Source organism: Cetorhinus maximus, unplaced genomic scaffold (genome assembly GCF_964194155.1).
Source record: "Cetorhinus maximus unplaced genomic scaffold, sCetMax3.hap1.1 HAP1_SCAFFOLD_2852, whole genome shotgun sequence".
NCBI classification, from domain to species: domain Eukaryota; kingdom Metazoa; phylum Chordata; class Chondrichthyes; order Lamniformes; family Cetorhinidae; genus Cetorhinus; species Cetorhinus maximus.
This window is the reverse complement of record NW_027598783.1, coordinates 6,084-32,457: the sequence shown is the minus strand read 5'-3', so window position 1 is coordinate 32,457 and position 26,374 is coordinate 6,084. Positions and strand designations below refer to the sequence as shown.

The window sequence follows — 26,374 nt, the reverse complement described above, 5'->3', positions numbered from 1 at the left end:
ATAAAGGCAACTACAGAGGCATGAGGGAGGAGCTGGCCAGAATTGACTGGGAGATGAGCCTAGCAGGAAAGACAGTGGAACAGCAATGGCAGGAGTTTCTGGGAGTAATTTGGGAGACACAGCAAAAATTCATCCCTAGGAAGAAGAAGCATACTAAAGGGAGGACGAGGCAACCATGGGTGACAAGGGAAGTCAGGGACAGCATAAAAGCTAAAGAGAAAGCGTATAATGCGGCGAAGAGCAGTGGGAAACAAGGGGATTGGGAAGCCTACAAAGACCAACAGAGGACAACTAAAAAAGAAATAAGGAGGGAGAAGATTAAATATGAGGGTAAACTAGCCAGTAATATAAAAGAAGATTGCAAGAGTTTTTTTAGATATATAAAGGGTAAGAGAGAGGCAAAAGGGGACATTGGGCCGCTGGAAAATGATGCTGGAGAAGTAGTAGTGGGGAACAAAGAAATGGCGGAGGAACTGAATAGGTACTTTGCGTCAGTCTTCACAGTGGAAGACACGAGTGCCATCCCCAAGGTTCAAGAGAGTCGGGGGGCAAAGGTGAGTATGGTGGCCATTACCAAGGAGAAGGTGCTAGGAAAACTGAAAGGTCTGAAGGTGGATAAATCACCTGGACCAGATGGATTACACCCCAGAGTTCTGAAGGAGATAGCTGTGGAGATAGTGGAGGCGTTATTGGCGATCTTTCAGGAATCACTGGAGTCAGGGAGGGTCACAGAGGACTGGAAAATCGCTAATGTAACCCCCCTGTTTAAGAAGGGAGTGAGGCAAAAGACAGGAAATTACAGGCTGATTAGCCTGACCTCGGTCGTTGGTAGGATTTTAGAGTCCATTATTAAGGATGAGATTTTAGAATACTTGGAAGTGCATGGCAAAATCGGACAAAGTCAGCATGGTTTCATCAAGGGGAGGTCATGCCTGACAAATCTGTTAGAATTTTTTGAGGAGGTAGCGAGTAGGTTAGACAAAGGAGAGCCAATGAATGTTATCTACTTGGTCTTCCAGAAGGCCTTTGACAAGGTGCCGCACAGGAGGCTGCTCAGTAAGATAAGAGCTCATGGTGTTAGAGGCAAGGTACTAGCATGGATAGAAGATTGGCTGTCTGGCAGGAGGCAGAGAGTGGGGATAAGGGGGTCCTTCTCAGGATGGCGGCCGGTGACTAGTGGAGTTCCGCAGGGGTCAGTGTTGGGACCACAACTTTTCACTTTATACATTAATGATCTAGATGAAGGAACTGAGGGCATCCTGGCTAAGTTTGCAGATGATACAAAGATAGGTGGAGGGACAGGTAGTATTGAGGAGGCGACAGAAGGATTTGGACAGGTTAGGAGAATGGGCAAAGAAGTGGCAGATGGAATACAATGTGGGGAAGTGTGAGGTCATGCACTTTGGTAGGAAGAATAGAGGCATAGACTATTTTGTAAATGGGGAAAGAATTCAGAAGTCTGGAGTGCAAAGGGACTTGGGAGCCCTAGTCCAGGATTCTCTTAAGGTTAACTAGCAGGTTGAGTCGGTAGTTAGGAAGGCAAATGCAATGTTGGCATTTATTTCGAGAGGACTAGAGTATAAAAGCAGGGATGCGCTGCTGAGGCTTTAAAAGGCTCTGGTCAGACCACATTTAGAATATTGTGAGCAATTTTGGGCCCCGTATCTCAGGAAAGATGTGCTGGCCCTGGAGAGGGTCCAGAGGAGGTTCACCAGAACGATCCCAGGAATGAAAGGCTTAACATATGAGGAACGTTTGAGGTCTCTGGGTCTACACTCGATGGCGCTTAGAAGGATGAGGGGGGATCTGATTGAAACTTACAGAATACTGAAAGGCCTGGATAGAGTGGACGTGGGGAAGATGTTTCCATTAGTAGGAGAGAGTAGGACCCGAGGGCACAGCCTCAGAGTAAAGGGAAGACCTTTTAGAACAGAGATGAGGAGAAACTTCTTTAGCCAGAGAGTGGTGAATCTATGGAATTCATTGCCACAGAAGGCTGTGGAGGCCAGGTCATTGAGTGTATTTAAGACCGAGATAGATAGGTTCTTGATTGGTCAGGGGATCAAGGGTTACGGGGAGAAGTCGGGAGAATGGGGGTTGAGAAACTTATCGGCCATGATCGAATGGCGGAGCAGACTCGATGGGCCGAACGGCCTAATTTCTGCTCCTATGTCTTATGGTTCAGCTGCCTGGAATTGAGCCTCCCTAAACCTCTCCGCACCCCCCTCTCTCAGATCAGATCGGATGGCGAGTGTGGCTCGGAGGGGGAACTTCCAGGTTGTGGTGTTCCCCGTGCGTCTGCTGCCCTCGTCCTTCTAGACGGTAGCGGTCATGGGTTTGGAAGGTGCTGTCGAAGGAGCCTCGGTGAGTTGCTGCAGTGCATCTTGTAGATGGTACACACACTGCTGCCACTGTGCGTCGGTGGTGGAGGGAGTGAATGTTGGTGGATGGGGTGCCGATCGAGCGGGGGCTGCTTTGTCCTGGACGGTGTCGAGCTTCTCGAGTGTTGTGGGAGCCGCACTCATCCAGGCAAGTGGGGGGGGAGTGTCCCATCACAGTCCTAACTTGTGCCTTGTCGATGGTGGACAGGATTTGGGGGGAGTCAGGAGGTGAGTGACTCTCTGCAGGATTCCCAGCCTCTGACCTGCTCTTGCAGCCACAGTATTTATATGGCTGGTCCAGTTGAGTTTCTGGTCAATGGTTTAAACCACACCCCGCCGGTGACGTCAGGGTCGACTCCGTCTCCAGGAAGTGACGTCACCGGCAGACCGGAAGGTGCTTTCCTTCCTCCTCCTCCTCCTCCTCCGCTCATCAGGCGGATAACGACTTAAAACCCTCTGCTTAGAACATAAACAACCACCCGCCCGTGGAAGTCCTCAAATTAAACTCGAAAACCCCAAGGTCAAAAACCCTCGGGAATCCGACCGACCGGACAGAATCCCGCCACCCCCCCCCCCCCCCCGGAAAGTCCCACTTTCCAATGGTGACGTGGCACATCGCCGTCCTCGGCGGCGCCTGTTGAAAAATGACGAATCATTTATTTATTGTTATAAAACCAACCAACAACCGCTCCCCCCTCCCCCTCCTGCAGCGATCGTGTTAAATTGAGAAGCTGGGACGCTCGAGCTCAGCCCTTTTCCCGATCAGAGAGAAGACAGTGGCAGCAGCCGCGTCCATTTCCGGCGGAGTCATGACCTTTCACCCTCCCTACATCCGTCATCAGAAGGGGGTGGGGGGAGGGTAGACGAGGTTTTCCGCTCCCACTTCCGGTCTGATCGTGACCTTCCCCACTCACGCTTCCGGTCTGCTGGTGACCTTTCCCCCTCCCACCTCCAGTCTGATGGTGACCTCTCCTCCCCTCCTCACTTCTGTGGGGTTACCACCTCCGGTCGACTTCCGGTGACACGTTGACCTTTTACACCCCCCTCCCCTTTCACCCCTCACTTCCGGCGCGGGGTTGCTAGGTTCCAAGATGGCGGCGGTTGGGGGTCGCTCATTCTGGTCCCCCGCTCCCGGGCGGCGGCGGCGGCGGCGGCCCCATGGCTCCCCCTCTCCCTCCTCCTGCTGATCCTGCTCGGCCTGGGCTGGGCCCAGGGCGGCGGCGGCGGCGGCCGCTACCAGTTCGGCGAGCCCGTCACCCTCTATGTCAACAAGGTGGGCCCCTACCACAACCCGCAGGAGACCTACCACTACTACCGCCTGCCCGTCTGCCGGCCCGACAGGGTCCGCCACAAGAGCCTGAGCCTCGTCGAGGTGCTGGACCGACGCTGCATGGCCGAGAGCCTCTACCAGCTGTCCTTCCGCCGCAACCAGAGCAAGAAGGTCCTGTGCGACCTGAAACTGGATCCGCAGCAGGTGAGGGGGGTAGGGGGTGGAGGTGGAAGGAGGAGGGGCTTGGTAGGGGGTGGGGGTGGAAGGAGGAGGGGGTTGGGAGGAGGAGGAGGGGGTGGGAGGGGGTTAGGAGGAGGGGGTGGGAGGGGGTTAGGAGGAGGGGGTGGGAGGGGGTTAGGAGGAGGGGGTGGGAGGGGGTTAGGAGGAGGGGGTGGGAGGGGGTTAGGAGGAGGGGGTGGGAGGGGGTTAGGAGGAGGGGGTGGGAGGGGGTTAGGAGGAGGGGGTGGGAGGGGATTAGGAGGAGGGGGTGGGAGGGGGTTAGGAGGAGGGGGTGGGAGGGGGTTAGGAGGAGGGGGTGGGAGGGGGTTGGGAGGAGGAGGAGGGGGTTGGGAGGAGGAGGAGGGGGTGGGGAGGAGGAGGAGGGGGTGGGGTGGAGGAGGAGGGGGTGGGGAGGAGGAGGAGGGGGAGGAGGAGGAGCAGGGGGCGGGGATGAGGAGGAGGGGACGGGGAGGAGGGGGCGGGGAGGAGGAGGTAGGGGGTAGGAGGAGGAGGAGGGGGTGGGGGTAGGAGGAGGAGGAGAGGGTGGGGGTAGGAGGAGGAGGAGGGGGTGGGGGTAGGAGGAGGAGGAGGGGGTGGGGGTAGGAGGAGGAGGAGGGGGTGGGGGTAGGAGGAGGAGGAGGGGGTGGGGGTAGGAGGAGGGGGAGGGGGTGGGGGTAGGGAGGAGGAGGAGGGGGTGGGGGGTAGGAGGAGGAGGGGGTAGGAGGGGTGGGAGTCGGGAGTAGGAGGAGGGGGTAGGAGGAGGGGGTAGGAGGAGGAGGAGGTGGGGTAGGAGGAGGAGGAGGGGGTGGGGGTAGGAGGAGCAGGAGGGGGTGGGGGTAGCAGGAGCAGGAGGGGGTGGGGGTAGGAGGAGCAGGAGGGGGTGGGGGTAGGAGGAGGAGGAGAGGGTGGGGGTAGGAGGAGGAGGAGGGGGTGGGGGTAGGAGGAGGAGGAGGGGGTGGGGGTAGGAGGAGGAGGGGGTAGGAGGGGTGGGAGTCGGGAGTAGGAGGAGGAGGGGGTGGGGGTAGGAGGAGGGGGTAGGAGGAGGGAGGAGGAGGAGGAGGTGGGGTAGGAGGAGGAGGAGGGGGGGAGGGAGGAGGAGGCAGAAGGGGGAGGATTGTGGGAGAGGGGTGGGAGAGGGGGAAGGGGTGGGAGAGGGTGGTGGAGGCGTGGGAAATGGGAGAGGGGTGGAGGAGGGAGGGGAGGAGGGGTGGGGGACGGAGGAGGGAGGGGAGGAGGGGTGGGGGACAGAGGAGGGAGGGGAGGAGGGGTGGGCGACGGAGGAGGGAGGGGAGGAGGGGTGGGCGACGGAGGAGGGAGGGGAGGAGGGGTGGGCGACGGAGGAGGGAGGGGAGGAGGGATGGGCGATGGAGGGGAGGAGGGGTGGGCGACGGAGGAGGGAGGGGAGGAGGAGTGGGCGACGGAGGAGGGAGGGGAGGAGGGGTGGGCAACGGAGGAGGGAGGGGAGGAGGGGTGGGCGACGGAGGATGGAGGGGTGGGCGATGGAGGAAGGGGTGGGCGACGGAGGAGGTGGGGAGAGGGGTGGGCGACGGAGGAGGCGGGGGAGGAGAGTGTGGAGAGAGGAGAGGTGAGAGGGGGTTCAGGGGCGGATGGAGTGGGAGGAGGGGTAGGGGGGCAGTGGGAGGGGAGGGGCAAAGGTGTGTGTGTGTGTGGGGAGGGGAGGACAGGGGGAGTGAGAGGCAGCTTGACTCTGGCATTGCCCTGAGGAATGAGTCAGCGAATGGCTGTCACTTAAGTTTGTTTAGCTGAAACAGGCTCCTTGTGAGCACAGGCTCAAGCTGCCTGTTTCAAATTTCAAACAATGCTTGGCAGTTAACTGTCAGTTACCGTCAATGGTGCATTCTCGACGGCAACGCCTCTACCAATCAGACCACTTGCCAACCAATTGGCGCAATCTCTTCACCCACAGTGTAAATTGTTCCTTTCCCCTCATATATTGGCATTCTTGTGGAGTTTCCTGGTGAGGACAAGATGAAAAGCCTCAACATGTCTCCTTCCAGCGACACTCGATGTGGCGGACCTGGATTCCCCACAGATAAGGTGCCGCACAAACGGGTTAACGGGCAAGTAAAGGGCTCGTGGAGTTGGGGGTGGTATGTTAGAACGATGGGGGATTGGGTAACAGACAGAAAACAATGTGTCTGTAGGTGGTTGTCCCTCGAGTGTGGGCGCGTTAACCCAGCACTGTCTGTCGGTGTGTGTCTCTCTCTCTCTCTCTTGAGTGTCGGTGTGTTTTAAGTTGGTAGACAGTGACGAGTGGAGTGTGGAGTGCCGCAAGGTTCAGTGCTGGGGCCTGAGCTATTTGCAATCTATATTAATGACTTGGAGTGGGGGAGAGAGAGAGAGAGAGCAATGTATTTAAATTCACTGATGATACCAAACTCGGTGGGGAGGTAAGCTGTGGGGAGGACACAGAGCGGCTGCGAAGAGATGTGAACGGGTCAGGGGTCAGGTGAGCGGCCAACAAGATGGCGGATGGAGTATAATGTTGGGCAAGTGCGAGGTTATTCGCTTGGGTCGTAGGGATAAAAAAAAAGGCAGAATGTTCTTTAAAAGCTCAGAAACGTGTAAGTGTTGATGTTCGGAGGGGCTGGGGTGTGCTGGTACACGGAACACAGAAAGTTACAGTGGAGGCACAGCAAGGAATCAGGAAGGTGAATGGCATGTTGGCCTTTATCGCAAGCGGATTGGAGTACGGGAATAAAGAAATCTTGCTGCAATTGTATGGGGCATTGGTGAGTCCGCAGCCGAAGTACTGCGTAGAGTTCTAGTCTCCTTACTTAAGTTGGGGGGGGAGGTGGGGAACGTACTTGCGCTGGAAGCCGTTCAGAGAAGGTTCACTCAGCTGATTCCCGGGATGAAGGGTGGGTTTGTCTTATGGGGAAAGGTTGAGCAGGTTGGGCCGGTACCCATTGGAGTTTAGAAGAACGAGAGGGGATCTTATTGAGACAGATAAGATCCTGAGGGGCGGCGGAGAGGGGGTTTGACAGGGTGGATGCTGAGAGGATGTTTCCCCCCTCGTTGGGGTAGGGGGGGAATCTAAAACGAGGGGGGGTCACAGTTTAAAAATAAGGTGGGGGGGGTCTCCCATTGAAGAGGGAGACGAGGAGGAATTTCTTCTCTCGGGGGCGGGGGGGGGGTCAGTCTGTGGGATTCTCTCCCCGTCCCCCCCCAGAGAGCGGCGGAGGCCGGGTCACTGAATATATCCGAGGCCGAGTTAGACAGAGTTTCGATCGACGAGGGTTATGGGGCAGGAGGGGGAGGAGGGACAGGCAGGAAAATGGAGTTGGGGCCACAATCAGATCAGCCACAGACTTATCGAATGGGGGAGTCGAGGGTTTGTAGGGGAGGCGGAGGGACAGGCAGCAAAGTGGAGTCGAGGCCGCAATCAGATCAGCCACAGTCTTATCGAATGGGAGGGGGGGGGTGGTTTGGAGAGCAGGCCCGAGGGGCCAAATGGCCTCCCTCCCGTTGTATCTTTCCGTTCTTAACGGCCTGTCTCCCCCCCCACCCTCTCTGCACCCCCCCACCCCCGTCACCCTCCAGATCGAGGAGCTGAAGGAGGCCATCGAGGAGCTGTACTACTTTGAGTTTGTGCTGGATGACATCCCCATCCGGGGCTTCGTGGGCTACCTGGAGGAGAGCGGCTTCCTGCCCCACGCCCACAAGATCGGCCTGTGGACCCACCTGGACTTCCACGTGGAGTACAACGGCGAGCGGATCATCCACGCCAACGTCAGCGTGCGCGACGCCAAGCCCCACAGCCTGGACGAGCTGCGGGCCCCTGCCAGCATGGTGCACACCTACGGCGTCTACTGGCACGAGACCAGCTTCCCCTACGAGCGGCGGGGCGAGCGCCTGCGCGACTCCGGCTTCTTCCCCCGCACGCTGGAGATCCACTGGCTGTCCATCATCAACTCCATGGTGCTGGTCTTCCTGCTGACCGGCTTCGTGGTCATCATCCTCATGCGGGTGCTGCGCAACGACTTCGCCCGCTACAACCTGGAGGAGGAGGGCGGCGGCGGCGGCGCCGACGACTTCGACCAGGCCGACAACGGCTGGAAGATCATCCACACTGACGTCTTCCGTTTCCCGCCCCACAAGAGCCTCCTCTGCTCCGTCCTGGGGGTCGGCGCCCAGTTCCTGGCCCTGGGCACAGGTGAGAGCCGTGCGACGTGGGTTTGGGGGGGACGGTGGGAGGAGGTGGTTGCCCCACAACACCGTTACGTGGTAAGCTCGTGAGAAGCAGGGGCCCTTCGAGCCTGCTGCGTCACTCGTGGATAAACCAGGGGGGAGGGGCATTGATCGACGTATGTACCTTGAGCACATATAAAGAGAGACCGCCGGGAGAGCCGGCAGTTTAGAGGCAGAGGAAACTGCATCCTGTAGATAAACCTTTCGAGAAAAGGGTTTGCGTCTGATATTATACTTCACCACCTTGCTTGCGACCCGTTTAATACGTGACGGGGTAGGTGCTGAGAGGATAGCGAAGTTAAGGATGAACAGGGGGAGGGCATCGACTGACTTATGCACCTTGAGCAGATATAAAGAATGACTGCTGGGACACTGGGGCGTTGGTGGTCATGGCTGATCTGTTAGTGGCCTCAACTCCACTTTCCTGTCTGTCTCCCACCTTCTCCCAGTAGCCCTTGACTCCCTTGTTGATCAAAAATCTGCATCAGCCTTGAATATATTAAATGACTGAGCCTCCACCGCTCTCTGGGAGAAGAGGATTCCATAGACTAACAACCCTCTGAGAGAAGAAATTCCTCCTCATCTCAATCTTAAATGGAAGAAGCCTTATTATGAAACTCTGCCCCCCTCCTTGTTTTAGATTCCCCCATGAGGGGAAACATCCTCTCAGCATCTACCCTGTCGGGTGTTATTTGGATCCCAAGCAAGATGATGAGGTATGCTACCAGGCGCAAACCCTTATCTTGATAGCCCGTTTATTTACAGAATGCAGCATTGTCTGCCTCGTACTGGCCAACTTCCCCCAGTGTTCCAGCGGGGTCTCTATGTGCTCGAGATACATAATCAATCAATACCACTCCCCTTGTTCATCCTTAACTCTTTAAGAACACAATTAAAAACTGTCGCAGCAGCCTCTCTTTATATGTGCTCGAGATACATAATCAGTCAATGCCCTCCCCCCCGTTTATCCTTGACTTTCACAACACAATGAAGAACCCCTCAAGTGTCTCAGCGGGGTCTCTCTATATGTGCTCGAGATACATAATCAGTCAATGCCCTCCCACCACCCCCCCTCCCCACAATTAACGTAACATTAGCATCGAGCCCCCTCAGCATCATATTTCAATAAGACTGCTGCTCGTTCTTAACTCCCGCTGCTATAGGCCTAACCTGTCTCACCTTTCGTCACAAGACACCCTTCCCTGCCGACTCTTGCTCCGCCTGGAATGCTAGGCAGCCACCTGGCCTCCCGCTGCGCTGGTCCCAAATCTCTTGATCGGACCCGTCGTCGGAGCAGGAGAAGGCCACCCTCTCCTGCCGCCGAATTAGACCACGGCTGACATGTCCGCAGATCCCTGACAGTGGATATAAAGAGAGACCGCTGGGACACTGGAGGAGTTCTTAATTGTGTTGTGAAAGTCGAGCATAAACAGGGGCAAGGGCATTGACTGATTATGTATCTTGAGCACGTATAAAGAGAGACCGCTGGGACACTGGAGGAGTTCTTAATTGTGTTGTGAAAGTCAAGCTTAAATGGGGGGGGCGGAGGGGGAGCATTGACTGATTATGTATCTCGAGCACATTTAAAGAGAGACCGCTGGGACACTGGGGACTGGTCGATTTAAGGCGGTTAAGAAGGCACGTGGGATCCTTCCCTTTATCAGCCGAGGCGTAGAATATCAGAGCAGGGAGGCTGGGCCGGAACTGTACAGAACACCAGTTGGGCCACAACTTGAGTACCGTGTGCAGTTCTCGGTCACCTCATCGCGGAGAGGATGTAACTGCTCCAGAGAGAGAGAGGGTACGGAGGAGATTCACGAGGGATGTTCCCAGGGCTGGAAAATTGCAGCTAGGATGGAGGATTGAAGGGGGGGGCGCTGGGGCAGTTCTCCTCAGAGCAGAGGAGGCTGAGGAGGAAATTTGATTGAGATGTGGAGGGGGCCTGGAGATGGGATGGGAAGGGCCTATTCACCTGGAGCAGAGAGGTCATGGACTCTGAGGGCGTAGGTTTAAAAGCGATTGGTCGGACGATTAGAGGGGAGGTGAGGAAAGCGTTTTTCGCCCCAGAGGGTGGGCGGGGGTCTGGAACTCTCCGCCCGAACCCGGGCAGTCGAGGCAGAAACCCTCAGCTCATCGAAAAGGCGCTTGGCAAGGGCGATGAGGGCTGGGTGGCTCATTTCCTGGCCGGCGCGCTCATGAGGGGCCGAGTGGCCTCTTTTTTTTTCTCTGTGCCGTAAACTCTCCTGTGATTCCGTGCGTCTTAGCGCCTCCTGCCTTGGATCTCGTTGCCAGCTCATCCACGCTTACCTGCACCCCTCCCTCCGTCACACATGGCAAAGATAGGTGGGGAGGAGGGCATGTCGTGGTGAGGGCATAAGGAATCTCATAGAAACGTAGGAGGCAGGAGTAAGGCCATTCGGCCCTTCGAGCCTGCTCCCCCATTCATTATGATCGTGGCTGATCATCCAACTCAATAGCCCCGCTCCTGCTTTCTCCCCATATCCCTTTGATCCCTTTCGCCCCAAGAGCTACATCTAACTCCTTCTTGAAAACATACAATGTTTTGGTCTCAACTACTTTCTGTGGTAGCGAATTCGACAGGCTCACCCCTCTCCGGGTGAAGAAATTTCTCCCCATCTCAGTCCTAAATGGTCCACCCCGTATCCTCAGATTGTGACCCCCCTGGTTCTGGACTCCCCCCCCCCCACCATCGGGAACATCCTTCCTGCATCTACCCTGTCTAGTCCTGTTAGAATTTTATAGGTTTCTATGAGATCCCCCCTCATTCTTCTGAACTCCAGCCGATATAATCCTAACCGACTCGATCTCTCCTCATATGTCAGTCCCGCCATCCCAGGAATCAGTCGGGTAAACCTTTGCTGCACTCCCTCTATAGCAAGAGCATCCTTCCTCAGGTAATGAGACCAAAACTGCACACAATATTCCAGGTGTGGTCTCACCAAGGCCCTGTACAATTGCAGCAAGACATCTCTGCCCCTTTACTCAAATCTTGGGCTAAGCAAGTGGGGAAAAGCTTGGCAGATGGAGTTCAATGTAGGAAAGTGTGAGTGAGGTCATGCACCTTGGCCGGAAGGATCAAAAGGAAGACTATTATTTAAATGGAGAGCGACTCCAAAAAAAGAAACTGCAGCGCAGAGGGATCTGGGTGTCCTTGTGCATGAAACACAAAAGGTTAACATGCAGGTGCAGCGAGTAATTGAGAAGGTAAGTGGAATTTTGGCCTGTATCGCTAGAGGGTTGGAGTTTAGCAATAGGGAAGCCTTGTTACAACTGTACAGGGTGTGGGTGAGGCCGTACCTGGAGTACCGCGTACAGTTTCGGTCCCCGTATTTACGAAAGGATATACTGGCACCGGAGGCCGTTCAAAAGAGATTCACTCGGCTGATCCCTGGGATGAAGGGGTTGACTTATTGAGAACGGCTGAACAGGTTAGGCCACTATTGGTTAAGAAGTTTAGAAGAATGAGGGGTGATCTTACCGAAACGTACGAGATTCTGAGGGGGCTTGACGGGGTAGATGTTCAAGAAGGTGTTTCCACTAGCGTGGGAGTCTCGAACTAGGGGGACATTGTTACAGAATAAGGGGGTGCTCACTTAAAACTGAACTGCGAAGGGATTTCTTCTCTCCGAGGGTAGTGAATGTCTGGAATTCTCTACCTCAGAGAGTTGTGGAGGCTGGATCACTGAAAGTATTTAAAGAGGGGGTAGACAGATCTGTGAAATATCGGGGAGTTGAGGGCTATGAGGAGCTGGCACCAAAGAGGAGCTGAGGCCTGGGGCAGATCAGCCATGATCTTCTTGAATGGCGGGGCAGGCTCGAGGGGCCGAATGGCCTACTCCTTATGTTCTTTTTATGCTTTTGCCTGTTAAATACACATCCGATTCCTCTCCTCGGAAGTTTACTTTTGACTGTCGCCCTTTCTAGTCAAAATCTTCTCTTCAATGCCCTGCCCTTCACACAAAAAAAAAGAAAAATTGGCACAGATTTGTGACCACACGCGCACACTTCCCGCTTCCAGCTGTTTCCCGTCAGCCTTCAGGGAGCGGAAGGTGGAAGCGGCCTGAGGTTTTTGAGGAGGTAATTAACGTGGGTTACACAAGAAACTAGGAGCAGGAGCACCGTTTGACAAGGTCGTGGCTAATCTGATTGTGCCTGCTCCCCTCCCCCCACTCGATAAGATCGCGGCTGGTCTGATTGTGGCCTCAACTCCACTTTTCCTGTCTGTCCCTCCCTCCCCCCATAACCCTCGACTCCCCTCGTCGATCAAAACTCTGTCTAACTCGGCCTCGGATATAATCAGTGACCCGGCCTCCGCCGCTCTCTGGGGGTGGGGGAGAGAATCCCACAGACTGACCCCCGCTCTGAGAGAAGAAATTCCTCCTCGTCTCCCTCTTCAATGGGAGAACCACCCCCCCACCTTATCTTTAAACTGTGACCCCCACCCCGTTCTAGATTCTCTCACCGCCCCTCCGAGAGGGAAACATCCTCTCAGCATCCACCCTGTCAAACCCCCTCTCCCCCCCACTCAGGATCTTATCTGTCTCAATAAGATCCCCTCTCATTCTTCTGAACTCCAATGGGTACCGGCCCAACCTGCTCAACCTTTCCCCATAAGACGAACCCCCATTCATCCTGGGAATCAGCCCAGTGAACCTTCTCTGAATGGCTTCCAACGCAAGTACGTCCCTCCTTAAGTAAGGAGACCCGAAACCAGAACTGTTCGCAGTACTCTGGCTGCGGACTCTCCAGAGCCCTGTCCAGTTGTAGCAAGACTTCCCGACTTATATACCGCCAGCTCCCCTTGCAATAAAGACAGACAATCCATTCGCCTTCCTAATCACTTGCTGTACCTGCAGTGCTAACTCCTTGTGATTCATGTAGAAGGCCACTCAAACCTCTCTATACCCGTGGGAGCATCTGTCGATGTTATTTATGTGGCCTTGCGTGACCGTAGAATGGTTGCGGCAGAGAGGAGGGGGCCAGTGGGCTCCAAAGTCTCTCCGTGCGAGAGCTCGTCCTGCTCCCCACATCTCCCCAACCCCCCCTCCCCCCCCCACCCCCATAGCCCTGCCAATCATTATCCTCTTCGGATAACTGTCCAATTCCCCTTTGAAAGCCACGACTGAATCTGCCTCGTTTGCACTCTTGGGCAGCTCCAGCTCCTAATCGCTCGCTGTGTAAAATATCTTTTCCTGTCTGCTTTGTTTGCCGGTCACCTTCAATGCGTTTGCCCCTGGTTCTCAATTCTTGATCCTTTTCCTTATTTTTTTCTATGGGGCGTGGATTCCTGCATTTATTGCCCCATCCCCCTAATTGACCCCCTTGAGAAGGTGGTGGGTGAGCCGCTGCCTTGAGCCGCTGCAGTCCCTTGGTGTAGGTACACCCAACGTGCTGTTAGGGAGGGAGTTCCCGGGATTTTGACCCGGCGACAGTGAAGGAACGGCCGATATATTTCCAAGTTGGGATGGCGAACGGCTCGGAGGGGAACCTCCAGGTGGTGGTGTTTCCCGTGCGTCTGCTGCCCTCGTCCTTTTAGATGGTAGCGGTCATGGGTTTGGAAGGTGCTGTTGAAGGAGCCTCGGCGAGTTGCTGCAGTGCATTTTGTAGATGGTACACACACTGCTGCCGCTGTGCGTCGGTGGTGGAGGGACTGAATGTTGGTGGATGGGGTGCCGATCGAGCAGGGGCTGCTTTGTCCTGGACGGTGTCGAGCTTCTTGAGTGTTGTGGGAGCCGCACTCATCCAGGCAAGTGGGGGGAGTGTCCCATCACACTCCTGACTTGTGCCTTGTAGATGGTGGACAGGCTTTGGGGGGAGTCAGGAGGTGAGTGAGTCTCCGCAGGATTCCCGGCTTCTGACCTTTTGTAGCCACAGTATTTATATCACAGAATCTCACAGTGCAGAAGAGGCCCTTCGGCCCATCTAGTCTGCACCGATACATGAGAAACACCTAATCAACCTACCTAATCCCATTTACCAGCACTTGGCCTATAGCCTTGAATGTTAGGACATGCCAAGTGCTCATCCAGGTACTTTTTAAAGGATGTGAGGCAACCCGCCTCCGCCATAGTCATTTATATGGCTGGTCCGGTTCAGTTTCTGGTCAATGGTAACCCCCAGGATGTTGATAGTAGGGGGGGATTCAGTGATGGTAATGCCATTGAACGTCAAGGGGGCGATGGTTAGATTCTCCTATGGTTAAAATTGCGTGTGTGGGGAATCGGAGTCAGTTTATGAGCTTAGGGAATTGGCTGTGAGGTTTGCAGGCAAACGGGGCTCATGTCCACTGGAGCCTAGAGCAACGGGAGGGGCTCTCGCTGAATTGTTTGATGGGCTTGACAGAGTAGGTGCGCGAGGGCTGTTTTTCCCCCCCTTGGCTGGAGAATCTAGAACAGGGGGGAGGGCACAGCCTCGGCGTTAAGGTGTCGGCCATTTCCGACTGAGGGGCAGGTGGGTGGTGGGGGGGGGATTTCTCCGCTTGGAAGGCTGCGGATCTCCGGAACCCTCCAGCCCGGTGAGCCGCGAGCGCTCAGTATGTCCAAGACCGAGGTCGGTTGGGGCACGTAGGGGGGGTGGGGGGCGGACTGAGGGGGTATGGGGAGCGGGCGGGAAAGTGGACCAGGCCGCGGCTTCTCCTCCTCCTCCTTCTCCTCCTCGTCTTCCTCCCCCTCCATCTCGGGGAGAAGCCCGGGACTGGGCATCTGTACCTGGGCCCCACGGTTTTCCACCATCGTTGGAAGTGACTTGTGGACGAAGGCTTGTCCATTGACGCTGGCCAACGGCACTGAAGTTGGGCAGCGCCGAATTCCCGTGCAGGGCAGGGTGGGGAGAGGTTGCAACGAGACGCTGACAGGTGAAGGGAGCGGCACCTCTCTTTCGTCCTACTACCCCCCATCTCTGAACTCCCTCCCTCCCTCCCGCCCCTACCCTCACCCCCTGAGGTTCGGTACCAGGACCCCTGTTGTTTTTGAGGCTTTTTTTTTTGTGTGGGGATCTTTCACGGGACTTGGGCATCGCTGCCTGGTCGCTCTTCGGAAGTGCCAGCACAGACTGGATGGGCAGATCGGCCGCCTGCTGTGCCCCACACCGCTCTGTGGCTCGATCTTGAGCAGCTCGACTAGATCACCTCCTCCCACCATCTCCACCCCCCCCACCCCCTTAATCCTCTACACCCGAGGGAACACAAAGCCAACTCTGTGCAGCCTGCGCCCATCCATTAACCCATCGAACCCCAGGATCGTTCTCCGGAGCAGGGTGAGGCCACTCGGCCCCTCCAGCCTGCCCCGCCGTTCAACAAGATGGCGGCCGATCCGATTGTAACCTCGACCCCACGTTACCCCCCCTCCCCCCTGATAACTTTTCACCCCCCTCTCACTTATCAAGAATCTATCCCGCTCCGCCTTAAAAATATTCCAAGACTCCGTTCCCACCGCCTTTCGAGGAAGAGATTTCCAAAGACTCGCCGCCCTCTGAGAGAAAAAGTTTCTCCTCGTCTCCGTCCTAAATGGGCGACCCCTTTATTTTTAAACAATGACTACCCCTCCCTGGTTCTAGATTCTCCCACAAGAGGAAACATCCTCTCCACATCCACCCTGTCAAGACCCCCTCAGGATCTTAAAGGTTTCAATCGAGTCGCCTCTCACTCTCCTAAAACTCCAGCGGATACAAGCCCGGCCTGTCCAACCTTCCCTCATAAGACAGGCTGCCCATCCCTGGTGTTAGTCTGGTAAACCTTCTCTGAATGGCTTCCAATGCATTTACATCCTTCCTTAAATAAGGTGACCATCACTGTACACAGCACTCCAGATGTGGTCTCACCAGTGCCCTGTACAACTGAAGCATAACCTCCCTACTTTTGTATTCAATTCCCCCTCGCCATAAAACAATAACATCCTATTCGCTTTCCTAATTACCTGCCGCATCTGCGTACTGGCCTTTTTGTGATTCATGCACTAGGACACCCAGATCCCTCTGCGTCTCCGAGCTCTGCAGTCTCTCACCATTTAAGGTCGCGCGCCGCTTTTTCATTCTCATCCTCGTCCTCGTTTCTATTCCTCCTGCCCAGAACGAGCAGTTTCACGTTTTCCCCGCGTTATGCTCCGTTCCCCAGATCTTTGCCCGCTCGCTCACAGCCTTCTCCCCTACCTCGCTTTTAATCTAGCGAGTCTGCTCCGCTCCCTTAATCCGGGGCCAATAGGCCCTTTCCCGGTGACCGGAACCCGAACACGGTTTCCCGGGTGTGCCCCCTGCAGCTGAAGCATAACTTCACGGTGACCCATCTCTCTTCTCTCCCCCCCTCCACCCAGCCCCTTCCTATTCCAGCCCTCGAAACGCTGTTAGCTGTCTTTAAAATGATTCTTTGCTCGCGCTCACAGCCCTGAGCTGCTCGCCAGCTGGTGTGAGTCACATTGACTGTTTGCAAAGCAATCGCCACCAAAATCTGGCCTGTTGTAAACTGGCGGAACTGGTTTCTGAACACGGATCTGCCTGCTTGCCCTTGTGTGTGTGTGTCTCTCTCTCTCTCTCTCCTGATAAACAAGAGAGAGAGGGACACACAAACACACACACAGAGGACAGCAGCAGCAGCCGCTCTCCGAGCATGCTCAGAGCCCTGCATCCTCCTCCGAAGAGGATGTAACCCCCCTCTCCCCCGCCGGGCTCCTGTGTAAACCTGAGCCACCCTGTGTGCGCGCTTCTGTGCACGTTTTCAGCCAGCTCTCTGCACCCAAGGCGTCCCCTGCCCCACTCCCACCACATACCTTTACCCATCAAACTCCCTCCGCCCAACTCGGAGCAGGGGCTTTACCGCCGTCTCCTCTTGGTTTCCTGTGGCCCTCCTCTCGTTTCTCCCCCCCGCCGAGTACCTTTCCCTCCCGCCCTGCCCCATCCCACTCCAACCCCCACAAATTAATGCCTCTGCCCTTCCCTGCTCCTCGCCCTGCTGCCCCCAATCTCGTCGAGCGGCAGAGCAGGCTTGAGAGATGAATGGCGCCCTCTTCTCTCCCCCACTAGTCCCCCCCCCCCCCCCCACCCACCCCCACAAAAAAAAACTCGGTTCCTGTACATTGCTGGAAAAAAAAAGACATTCTACCAAAGCTTTTTGTCTTGTACTCATCAGGACAACCCGTCAGAAATGCCCAACGGTAAAGGGGGGGGGAAACAACAACAATTTATACTGCATGAGAAGAGCACGCGCTGACTGGTTGTCAAATGGACCCCGATTGGTGGAGGCAGCTGCCGTGGGGGATGCGGCATGGGACGGGAAACCGCCCGGATTGCCCGCGCCTCCCGACGACCGGCGGTTCGTGCCGAGCAGCCGTTCGCGGCATGGCAAATCACTGACCGTGCCCAACCGGCCACCATGCTTGCAAAACTCAAAAGCGTGGTGTGCGGCGCCAGCCGTGACTCCGCGATTGGACCAACACTTGCTAAACCCCCCTCCTGAGTGTGCTTAGAATTAGACTGAAAACCAATTTGGGGATGGGAGGCGGCGGCGTAGCGGTACTGTCACTGGGCTGGTAATCCAGAGACCCCCCCCCCCCCCCAGGGTGATGCTCTGAGGACCCGGGTTCGAATCCACTCCCAGGCAGATGGTGGAAGTTGAATTCAATAAACATCTGGAATTAAAAGCCTCAGGATGACCATGAAACCATCGTCATAAAAACCCCATCTGGTTCACTGATGCCCTTTGGGGAAGGGAAATCAGCCGCCCTTACCCGGCCTGGCCTACATGTGACTCCAGACCCACAGCAACGTGGTTGACTTTTTTTTAAATAAAAAAAGTGCCCTCTGAACGAGGGCAATTAGGGATGGGCAATAAATGTTGGGCTAGCCCACATCCCACGAACGAATAATAACAAAAAGGTCGGGCCCGCAGTGTGGTTTGCGTGCTGGAAGCCGTGTATATGCACCCACGGGGCCCCATCCTTCGCAGACAGGGAGGAGCGTGTCCGCACATTGCGCTTTTTTCCTCTAAACAGAAGCTCGGGGAACAGCCATTCCCTGGTCCGTTCCCCAGGGCAACGCCTGGACCAATCAAAGTTGACCGGTCCTGCCACCGGTTTGAATTTGAGCAAAAGGCTTGGCAGTTAACTGTTCCGTGCTGCATTCTCCATGACCACACCTCCACCGGTATATGTATTATGTATATAAATGTTTTTGTGGGGGGGGTGGGGGGTGTGTGGTAGGATAGCAGTTGTGTTACTGGATTAGTAACCCAGCAGCCTGGAACTATCACTATCCAGAGGGATCAAATCCTCACCACAGCAACTGGGAGGATTTCGATTCAGTTAATTATTTACAAAAAAAAGCCAGTCTCGGTAATGGTGGCACCGAAATTAGTGTTGATGGTCGTTCCTCTTTTTTTCCTTAAAAAAAATCCCCATCTGGTTCACTACTGTCCCTTTTTGGGAAGGGAAATCCGCTGCCTCTTTTTTTCCTTAAAAAAAATCCCCATCTGGTTCACTAATGCCCTCTTTTGGGAAGGGAAATCCGCCGCCTCTTTTTTCCCTTTAAAAAAAAAATCCCCATCTGGTTCACTAATGTCCACTTTCGGGAAGGGAAATCCACCGCCTCTTTTTTCCCTAAAAAAAATCCCCATCTGGTTCACTAACGTCCCCTTTCGGGAAGGGAAATCCGCCGCCTCTTTTTTTTCCTAATCCCCATCTGGTTCACTAATGACCCCTTTTGGAAGGGCAGTTAGGGGGACGGGTTAGCGCCTGCCAGCTCTTCCCAGAGATGCCCACACCCCGTGGGTGAGTTCAGAACAAACGCGGCTTCCCCTCTTGCCCCCCCTTCGGATACGCGGGCAGCTCGCTCGCACTCTCTCTCTCTCTCTCTCCTGCGCCCCCATACCCCACCGTTTTCTATCGCCTCTTGTGACCCGGTTCTCTCTGCTCTGCCGCAGGCATCATTGTCATGGCGCTGCTGGGGATGTTCAACGTGCACCGGCACGGCGCCATCAACTCGGCGGCCATCCTGCTCTACGCCCTGACCTGCTGCGTCTCCGGCTACATCTCCAGCAACTTCTACCGCAAGATCGGGGGCGAGCGGTGGGTGTGGAACATCGTCCTCACCACCAGCCTCTTCTCAGGTAAGGGCGGGCCTGCGCGGAGTGGTGGCGGGTTGAGGGTGTGGGGGGTTGGGGTTGGATCATCCCGCTGAAGCGAGGGGTCGCGGCGGGGGTGGGGTGAGAGGTCGGTGTGTGACGTGACCTCGAGCTGCCCTCCCCGGCGGCGCCGATGACACGGCTCTGGTCCTGGAAGCTGTCGTTCGAAGCCGTTCTCTCCGACGTCCGCGGTAAACTGTCCCGACGCTCGAGGAGGTGGGAAGATCCCAAATTCTATTTCTCTCCTGCCCCTCCCCCACCCCCCAATCACCGGGGTCTGTGCCGACTGGGGTTTGGGGTGCGTTGAGCCGGAGGTGGGGGTGGGGCCTCACTCTCTCTCTCTCTCTCTCTCGATTGGGCGATCCCCAGTTCCATCCTAGAGAGGGGGCGGTGGGCTCTGGTCTGCGACGCCTCACTTGGTCAAGCGCGGACTGGAGAGATCCCAGCGCGGAAGGGACGGTCCCAACGATATTCGATAGCGAACCCACCCCACCCCCATCCCCCCACCCCCAAAACAAAAACCCCTCGAGCAAAGAGGCCCTGCCTTCAGCTGCCTGGGCCCCTTGCCGAGCTCTGGAGTACCCTCCCTGAACCTCTCCGCCCCCCCCTCTTTCCCGCCCCTCCTTTAAGACGCTCCCCGAAAACCTGTGCCCGAGCTTTCGGGTCCCCCCCCACCCCCTCCAGACCTGATGTCCCCCTCGTGTGGCTGGATTTTGCTTTGATAACTGGTCTGTGAAGCGTCTTGGGGGACTTTCCATTACGTTGGAGGCACTGTACAAATACAAGTTGTTGTTGTTGTTGCTGTTCAGGTAGGTTTTGAGGAGGGGAGAGAGGGGGGTGAAATCCCAGAGCTCGGGTACACAGGCCGCTGAAGGAGGGGGGTGGGGAGTGGAGTGGAGCCGCTCGAGAGGCCGGAAACGGAGGAGGGCCGAGATCTCGAGGAGGGCCGTTGGAGGGTGGTGGGGGGGGAAGGGCTGGAGTGGGGGTTACAGAGTTCGGGAGGGGGATTTGGAAACGAGGACGGGGAACTTGAAATTTGAGGCGCCGTCAGTGTAGGCCAGCGAGCACGGGGGCAGAGGGGGTGGTGGTGGTGAAGGTGGTGATAGGGAAGCGGGACTCGGTGTGAGTTAGGACGCGGAGGGGGGGGTGCAGCGGAGTTGCGGACGGGCTGACGTTGTTTATGGAGGGCGGGAACGCGGCCGGGAACGGGTTGGGAACAGTCGAGTCCAGAAGGGGGTGGACGAGGGTTTCAGCGGCCGATGAGCCGAGGTGGATAAGAGTTGGCCGACGCTATCGAGGGCCGGAACGGGCGATCTCGGCGCTGGTACGAGGGGCTGGTCGCTCATTCGGGGTGGAGGGGGGCAAATAGGGCGGCGCTTCACGGAGGGGACGCCGAGAATCCGATTGGCCGCTCGCTCTCTCTCTGGCGCCTCTCACTCCATCCTTCTCTTCCTCCCCACCCCCCCTCCGCCACAGCTCCCTTCTTCCTGACCTGGAGCATCATCAACACCGTGCACTGGGCCAACGGCTCCACCCACGCCCTGCCCGTCACCACCATCCTCCTGCTGCTCACCGTCTGGCTGCTGGTGGGCTTCCCGCTCACCGTCATCGGCGGCATCTTCGGCAAGAACAGCGCCACCGGCTTCGACGCGCCCTGCCGCACCAAGAACATCGCCCGGGAGATCCCGCCGCAGCCCTGGTACAAGTGCGTCCTCGTCCACATGACCATCGGCGGCTTCCTGCCCTTCAGGTTGGTGCTCACCCTGCTCCACCCACCACCCCCCCACCACGCCGCGTGAGCTGTCGGGAAACGGTGGGGAAAAAAATGAGGCCAGCGGCGCCACTGGCGGTGGGAGGTCAGAATCGCAGCAGAGCGGACGTTCCAAAGTATTTTACAGCCAATGGACAGTGGGGGAGGGAGGGAGACGGTGACATAGTGGTAACGTCACCTGAGTAGTAACCCAGAGGCCCCGGGCTAATGCTCTGTTGGGGAGGAGACATGGGTTCGAATCCCACCCACGGCCGCCGGTGGAATTTAAATTCAGTTCATAAAACCTGGAATTAGGAAGCCAGTTTCAGTCATGGGGACCACCGTCATCGATTGTTGTAAAAACCCCATCTGGTTCACTCATGTCCCCCTTCAGGGAAGGGGGAAATCTGCCGTCCTTACCCGGTCTGGCCTACACGTGACTCCAGAACCCCTTACGCTGATGTGGTTGACTCTTAACATGCCCCCCACCCCCCCACTTGAAATGGTCGAGCGAGACACTCGGATCAAGGGGGCAAATTGGGACGGGCAGCGGATGCTGGGGGCCTCGCCAGTGATGCCCAAGTCCCGTGGACGAACAAGGGAGGAGAAAGGAGAGACAATGAATGGTGGGGGGGTTGCACTTTGGGCTCAAACAAACGAGGACTGTGATCTCTCTGCACGGGGAGGCCGTCGACAGATGGGAACGTGAGGGCCAGGGTCACGTACGGCTGGGCCTCCAACAGAGGGTGGTGGGGTCTGGCTGAGGGGGGCAGACCGGGTCGGTGCTTTGTAACCTCCGGTGGGGGAAGACAGTCCCCCTGACAGCGCAGCACTCCCTCAGTACTGGAGCCGGATGGAAGAGTCTCTGGAGCTGGGTGGTGGGGGCGCTCCAACCCTGTGTGGTCACCTCCTTCCTACCCAGGGAGCCAATTGTACCAGGACCCTCCCTCTACATATGTGTGTGTGTGTGTGTGTGTGTGTAGGCCCGTCCCCGCTCGTTCCAGTTAACTCTGCCCCGGGGTCTCCCTGTCGCATACAGAGCCTGTCGTTTCCAAATGGGGAGTTGTTTACTTTCCTTTTATTCATCCCCGGGGATGTGGGCCTCGGTGGCTGGGCCGGCGTTCATTGCCCCATTCCTAATTGCCCCCCCGAGAGGGGGTGTGTGTGCGTGTGTGTGGCTGACGTGAGTCCTGTCTCTCTCCGCGCCAGAGTCTTTGGATGAGGAGGCGAGCGGATAATTGTCTGGAGAATTTCTCTTCACTCACTCTCTGTCTCCCCGTCTGTTTCCCTCACTCTCGCTGTTTGTCTCTCTCTTCCCCTTCTCTCTCCCCTCCCCCCCCTTCCCTCTCTTCCCTCCCCGTCTCTCTCCTCCTCTACCCACCCTCTCTCTCCTCCTCTACCCACCCTCCCTCTCTCTCCTCCTCTACCCTCCCTCTCTCCTCCTCTACCCTCCCTCTCTCCTCCTCTACCCTCCCTCTCTCCTCCTCTACCCACCCTCTCTCTCCTCCTCTACCCACCCTCTCTCTCCTCCTCTATCCACCCTCTCTCCTCCTCTACCCACCCTCTCTCTCCTCCTCTATCCACCCTCTCTCTCCTCCTCTATCCACCCTCTCTCTCCTCCTCTACCCACCCTCTCTCTCCTCCTCTACCCACCCCCTCTCTCTTCTTCTCTACCCACCCCCTCTCTCTTCTCTACCCACTCCCTCTCTCTCTTCTCCTCTACCCACTCCCTCTCTCTCTTCTCCTCTACCCACCCTCTCTCTCTCTTCTCTACCCACCCCCTCTCTCTTCTTCTCTACCCACCCCCTCTCTCTTCTCTACCCACTCCCTCTCTCTCTTCTCCTCTACCCACCCCCTCTCTCTTCTCCTCTACCCACCCCCTCTCTCTTCTCCTCTACCCACCCCCTCACTTCTCCTCTACCCACCCCCTCTCCTCTACCCACCCCCTCTCTCTCTTCTCCTCTACCCACCCCCTCTCTCTCTTCTCCTCTACCCACCCCCTCTCTCTCTTCTCCTCTACCCACCCCCTCTCTCTCTCTCCTCTACCCACCCCCTCTCTCTTCTCCTCTACCCACCCCCTCTCTCTCCTCCTCTACCCACCCCCTCTCTCTCCTCCTCTACCCACCCCTCTCTCTCCTCCTCTACCCACCCTCTCTCTCCTCCTCTACCCACCCTCTCTCTCCTCCTCTACCCACCCTCTCTCTCCTCCTCTACCCACCCTCTCTCTCCTCCTCTACCCACCCTCTCTCTCCTCCTCTACCCACCCTCTCTCTCCTCCTCTACCCACCCTCTCTCTCTCCTCTACCCACCCTCTCTCTCCTCCTCTACCCACCCTCTCTCTTCTACCCACCCTCTCTCTCTTCTCCTCTACCCATTCTCTCTCTTCTCTTCTACCCACCCTCTCTCTTCTCCTCTACCCCTCCTCTCTCTCTTCTCCTCTACCCCCTCTCTCTCTTCTCTTCTACCCACCCTCTCTCTCTCTCTCCTCCTCTACCCGCCCTCTCTCTCTCTCTCCTCTACCCGCCCTCTCTCTCTCTCTCTCCTCCTCTACCCCGCTCTCTCTCTCTTCTCCTCCTCTACCCACCCTCTCTCTCTCTCACCCCCGCTCTGCAGTGCCATCTCGGTCGAGCTGTACTACATCTTCGCCACCATGTGGGGCCGCGAGCAGTACACGCTATACGGGATCCTCTTCATTGTCTTCGCCATCCTGCTGAGTGTCAGCGCCTGCATCTCCATCGCCCTGACCTACTTCCAGCTGTCGAGCGAGGACTACCGGTGGTGGTGGCGCTCGGTCTTCAGCACCGGCTCCACTGGCTTCTTCATGTTCCTCTACTCGGTCTTCTACTACTTCAAGCGCTCCAACATGTCGGGGACGGTGCAGACGCTGGAGTTCTTCGGCTACTCCTTCCTCACCTGCTACGTCTTCTTCCTCATGCTGGGCTCTGTCTCCTTCTTCGCCTCGCTGCAGTTCATCCGGTACATCTACGTCAACCTCAAAATGGACTGACCTCAGGTAATTCCATCTCTCTTCGGCCCCCTCCCCCCCCGCCACTTGGTGGCGTGAATCGCGATGCTTCAAATCTCCCACCCCAGCCACAAACGTGGCTGTCGCCTCCTGTTCCTGTGCAACAGGCTCAAGAGGGGCTCAATGGCTGCCTCCTGTTCCTGTGTCACAGGCTCGAGGGGGGCTAAATGGCCTCCTCCTGTGTCACAGGCTCGAGGGGCTGAATGGCCCCTCCTGTTCCCGTGTAACAGGCTCGAGGGGCTGAATGGCCTCCTCCTGTTCCCTGTGTAACAGACTCGAGGGGGGCTGAATGGCCTCCTCCTGTTCCAGTGTAACAGGCTTGAGGGGCTGATTGGCCTCCTCCTGTTCCTGTGTGGCAGATAGTGGCGTAATGATAATGTGACTGGACTAGTAATCCAGAGACCCCGGGCTAATGCTCTGCGGGGTGAGGGAGGGGGGGGAACACGGGTTCAAATCCCACCCACGGCAACCGGTGGAATTTAAATGCAATTCATAAAATCTGGAACTAGGAAGCCAGTTTCATTCACAGGGACTGTGACAACCGTCATCGATGGTCGTTAAAAAGAAAACCCCATCTGGTTCACTCATGTTCCCCTTTAGGGAAGGGGGAAATCTGCTGTCCTTATCGGTCTGGCCTACACGAGACTACAGACCTCCACCCCCCCCCTCAGCACACAACAACGTGGTTGACTCTTAACTTAGCCCCCCTCTGAAATGGCCGAGCGAGCCCCACTCAGTTCAAGGGGGCGATGGGGGAAGGGGCAACAAATGCTAGGGGCCTCGTCAGCAACGCCCCTGCGTCCCACGAAAGAAGGGGGTTTGGGGGGAGAGAACCTGACCGTGCTGACCTTGTGTGTGCGTTTTACCTTGTGCATGTGTTTTCTAGCATGGATAGAAGATTGTATGTCTGGCAGGAGGCAGAGAGTGGGGATAAGGGGGACCTTCTCAGGATGGCGGCCGGTGACTAGTGGAGTTCCGCAGGGGTCAGTGTTGGGACCACATCTTTTCACTTTATACATTAATGATCTAGATGAAGGAACTGAGGGCATCCTGGCTAAGTTTGCAGATGATACAAAGATAGGTGGAGGGACAGGTAGTATTGAGGAGGCGGGGAGGCTGCAGAAGGATTTGGACAGGTTAGGAGAATGGGCAAAGAAGTGGCAGATGGAATACAACGTGGGGAAGTGTGAGGTCATGCACTTTGGTAGGAAGAATAGAGGCATAGACTATTTTCTAAATGGGGAGAGAATTCAGAAGTCTGGAGTGCAAAGGGACTTGGGAGTCCTAGTCCAGGATTCTCTTAAGGTTAACTTGCAGGTTGAGTCGGTAGTTAGGAAAGCAAAAGCAATGTTGGCATTTATTTCGAGAGGACTAGAATATAAAAGCAGGGATGCACTGCTGAGGCTTTATAAGGCTCTGGTCAGACCTCATTTAGAATATTGTGAGCAATTTTGGGCCCTGTATCTGAGGAAGGATGTGCTGGCCCTGGAGAGGGTCCAGAGGAGGTTCACAAGAACGATCGCAGGAATGAAAGGCTTAACGTATGAGGAACGTTTGAGGACTCTGGGTCTATACTCGATGGAGTTTAGAAGGATGAGGGGGGGGATCTGATTACAGAATACTGAAAGGCCTGGATAGAGTGGACGTGGGTAAGATGTTTCCATGAGTAGGAGAGACTAGGACCCTAGGGCACAGCCTCAGAGTAAAGAGAAGACCTTTTAGAACAGAGATGAGGAGAAACTTCTTTAGCCAGAGAGTGGTGAATCTATGGAATTCATTGCCACAGAAGGCTGTGGAGGCCAGGTCATTGAGTGTATTTAAGAGCGAGATAGATAGGTTCTTGATTGGTAAGGAGGATCAAAGGTTACGGGGAGAAGGCGGGAGAATGGGGTTGAGAAACTTATCAGCCATGATCGAATGGCGGAGCAGACTCGATGGGCCGAATGGCCTAATTTCTGGTCCTGTGTCTTATGGTCTTTTGTTTCCCGGAGACAGGTGGGAGAAAGCCAGACAAGCGCGGACGTCGCTGAGACTGAGTGGGGAGGGAAGCGTCCCCCGCGCAACGGCGCTCCTCCGGGCTGCGGAAAGTTCTGGAATTCTCGACGCTAGGATTGTCTCTTATTCTCCTGCCTGCCAGCCAGCCAGCGAGCGTGTACACGGTCTCAAGTCCACGGAGCACGGTGTAAAATATGTATAACATTATAAATATTATGAAACGATGAGAGGGTTGAGAAATTTTATAAACTTTAAAAACGGGCTTGTAAATTGGGGTTCGAGTTCTTTTTTTTGTACAGCAAAGTGTCATCTCGCTCTTTGTGGCCTCCTGTCTTCCTGGTTTCCTCCTTCCCCGACTGGTTCATTTCATCGAGGTTCGAACGTGGAATTTTTA

The 26,374-nt window shown here is 56.2% G+C and overlaps 1 protein-coding gene across 1 annotated transcript; it reads left to right on the top strand.

Moving 5' to 3' along the window:
- The first annotated feature begins 2,812 nt into the window (after window positions 1-2,812).
- Window positions 2,813-26,374, top strand: tm9sf1 (transmembrane 9 superfamily member 1). Its single transcript, XM_078537701.1, has 6 exons — window positions 2,813-3,855; window positions 7,435-8,047; window positions 19,010-19,195; window positions 20,687-20,960; window positions 23,574-23,973; window positions 25,981-26,374. The coding sequence occupies exons 1-5, from the start codon at window positions 3,772-3,774 to the stop codon at window positions 23,965-23,967; spliced, it is 1,551 nt and encodes a 516-aa protein (XP_078393827.1). The 5' UTR covers window positions 2,813-3,771; the 3' UTR covers window positions 23,968-23,973; window positions 25,981-26,374.

Bases quoted from the DNA above. Each gene is read 5' to 3' on its own strand.
- tm9sf1 (XM_078537701.1), top strand. From the start codon at position 3,772: ATGGCCGAGAGCCTCTACCAGCTGTCCTTCCGCCGCAACCAGAGCAAG. The intron at 8,048-19,009 runs GTGAGAGCCGTG...GCTCTGCCGCAG, and splicing joins GTTCCTGGCCCTGGGCACAG to GCATCATTGTCATGGCGCTG. The intron at 19,196-20,686 runs GTAAGGGCGGGC...CCTCCGCCACAG, and splicing joins CACCACCAGCCTCTTCTCAG to CTCCCTTCTTCCTGACCTGG.